This window comes from Drosophila rhopaloa, unplaced genomic scaffold (assembly GCF_018152115.1).
Source record: "Drosophila rhopaloa isolate 14029-0021.01 unplaced genomic scaffold, ASM1815211v1 contig_2, whole genome shotgun sequence".
Lineage (NCBI taxonomy): Eukaryota > Metazoa > Arthropoda > Insecta > Diptera > Drosophilidae > Drosophila > Drosophila rhopaloa.
In genome coordinates this window covers 10,741,493-10,744,386 of record NW_025335083.1, presented here as the reverse complement: position 1 = coordinate 10,744,386, position 2,894 = coordinate 10,741,493, and the positions used below count along the sequence as shown (strand labels likewise).

At 36.2% G+C, this 2,894-nt stretch overlaps 1 protein-coding gene across 1 annotated transcript; it reads right to left on the bottom strand.

The window, feature by feature from the left end:
• Positions 1 to 464: 464 nt before the first annotated feature.
• LOC108037559 (protein midgut expression 1) lies at positions 465 to 949 on the bottom strand. Its single transcript, XM_017114163.2, has 2 exons — positions 838 to 949; positions 465 to 775 (listed from the first exon to the last, which is right to left on the bottom strand). The coding sequence occupies exons 1-2, from the start codon at positions 870 to 872 to the stop codon at positions 538 to 540; spliced, it is 273 nt and encodes a 90-aa protein (XP_016969652.2). The 5' UTR covers positions 873 to 949; the 3' UTR covers positions 465 to 537.
• Positions 950 to 2,894: the final 1,945 nt, after the last annotated feature.

Sequence of the window (2,894 nt, the reverse complement as noted above, 5' to 3'; positions counted from 1 at the left end):
ACCATTAACTACTGGCATCAGTTTTTCACACAACAGCAGCAGCTGATGGGTTGGTGGTTTTTCCACAGATTTCCTTCGTTTGCGGCCCGAATAAGTGAAAGGCAAGCTAACCAAGTGCCAAGTGCTTTGACCAGGAGTACTCCATTTGGATTAAAATGGCTTGGTTTAATGTATATACAAAACAATTATTTTTAAAGTGCAAAACAAAAGATTTTTTTTGGCATTCACTAGGCAAGTTGTTCCGATACACAAAATCTGCTTAGAAGTTACTTTAAATTGTTTACTGTGTGGCATTTTTGAAGTATTGTTTAAAGCAGAGATAATATAATGTATTTGCCAGCAAGGATAAATAAATATAATTAATAAATATATTTATCAGATTTTTAAATGTCTAAACTGTCTATAGTGACCTAAGCTTTCTGCAAATGAAATAACATTTTACGAGTCAGTAAAACTTTGACTGATTCGAAGCCTAAATGTGAAGGTCCTTTTACACCTTATATTTCTGTTATACATTTTTTGATACTTGGGTACATCTCAAATTCGGTCTATTAATTGATGTAGAAACGATCTAACTAGCGATGGGGCCGCTGTGGTATGTACACTGTCCTCCAGAGCTGTGGTTCCCATAGTAGAATCGAAATCAATCTTGGTTGTCTCGTCCTCCGATTTATTGTAGAAGAAACAAAAGTAGACCACCAAGGCTACAATGAGCAAAACACCGAACGCGGAGAAGGCAAAAAAGCAAAGACACTTGAGTCCCAATTTGCAACAGCTGCAAAAGGTGATAACACTTAAAATTCCTAGAAATTTTAAGGCAAAATAAAACGAACTTACCAACAGAGGGCACTTCCAATTATTGGCAGACACATAATTGCTCTGTACGGGAATTTTTTTTTTTGCTAAAATATTTGTGTAAACTTTTTAAGAAAGAAATATGACTGAAAACACTGAGGGATACTTGGGCATATGCTCGGGGGTAAAATGACATCAATTTAGACAAAACAATTCGAATACTTTGGCCATAAAAATGATAGCCACACCCCTCCGATTCGTAAGCATATTTTGGCTTTCAAGCAAATTATATTTTATGCTATTTTCTTACAAAATTCGTTCTTTTATTGCCGACAGTACGGGAACTTCGATTAAGGGTTGTGGACCTCCCTCAAATTGTCGTCAGGGGCAGCAGGAAAATTTACAGAAATAAAATAGAATGGAAAAAAGAAAAACATTCGAAGAAAAGTTAAGGAAGAAGGCAAGAGAAATTTTCTTTCTTGCCGCATAATCGAAATGTATTTCGGCTTTTTATTGCACTGCCAAAGGTAAGTCGCCCTGCGAAGACAAAAGCGGGGATGTGGAAGTGTGGACCTGGGTTTTGTGCGGGGCGATAACAACATTTTAACGCCTTATGGTCCATTTAGGTAAAAGTGCCGATTACGCTCAGCTTAACCAGAAATTATGACCTCTGAGCCGGCTGGATTGCGTGGAGGAACTTTAAGCTGAGGCAGGTCTTTATTTATATACGTGGAGTACCCAAAACTCAAGGCATAAAGTGCGGTTTTCATACTGATTAGGTGGCTGAATATTTAAAAAAAAATTACTTAAGGCCTGAATGAATTTAAAAGTTATTTTATATGTGTCAAATTATTACGACAGGCAATTAAAAGAATAAGTACTACATATATTTATACCCGTTACTCGTAGAGTAAAAGGGTATATTGTATTCGTGCAAAAGTATGTAACAGCTAGAAGGAAGCGTTTCCGACCCTATAAAGTATATATATTCTTGATCAGGGTCACTAGCCGAGTCGATATAGCCATGTCCGTCTGTCCGTCTGTCTGTCCGTCTGTCCGTCTGTCCGTCTGTCTGTCCGTATGAACGCTGAGATCTCGGAAACTATAAAAGCTAGAAGATTGGCATTTTGCAAGCAGATTCTAGGAGTTCCTACGCAGCGCAAGTTTGTTTCAAAATGGTGCCACGCCCCCTTTAACGCCCACAATCGCTTATATACGATTTTAAAAATTTAAATATTTCGGAAAAGTAAAAATGCAGTTTTATTGTGTTTATCAATACCTATCGAAATGTAGAAGAAATTTTTCAAATCGGACCATTCGTTAAAAAGTTATGCGTGATACAAATTTCTATCTCCATCTCCCTCGCACTCCCTTTACCTGAGTAACGGGTATCTAATAGTCGGGGCACCCGACTATAGCGTTCTCTCTTGTTTTAATTAGGATCAAAATAAATTTAACTTTTCATGTATAGTTGAATGATATTTTTGAACCACGAAAGTTGTTACGTTGAAATTCTTTAAATGTGATTAATAATTGTATTGAAATATATAACATTTAGACAAACAACATAAATTGAATAAGGTAAAACTTGTTCAAAGCTTAACAACTTCATTTGAGATTTGTTTGTACTTAATGCCATTAATTTCTGAAGTATTTAATTTCCTTTTTGCCATTTTAAACTCTCAAATCCTTTAATCTATCTTCGGTAAATGCTCCGAAGCCCTGAACGGCTACAGAATTATTCAGCCGCATCTAGCTGTCGAGAAAACTTTAGCATCAATTACTGTGCTGGTCACGGCTGTGCTTTATGTGGCAGCAACGAGGCGTATGCGCAATTTATTTGCATATGATGACCGGCATTGCGTAAAAATTAATGAAAGGCAATTAAAAGCATTCGGACAGGCAATAATAAAATGTAGACCAGAAACAAATAAAACGCTGCTCTTTCAAAAGTCATCCGTTCGACTCTAAACTGTCAACAGCAAATAAATATTGTTGGGAATTTGCAAAATGCACAAAATATTGCCGTTATAATCGAATGATTTCATTTGTGTTACTTTTGTAATATAATGCTATTTGTTAGATATATTTATGCCTAT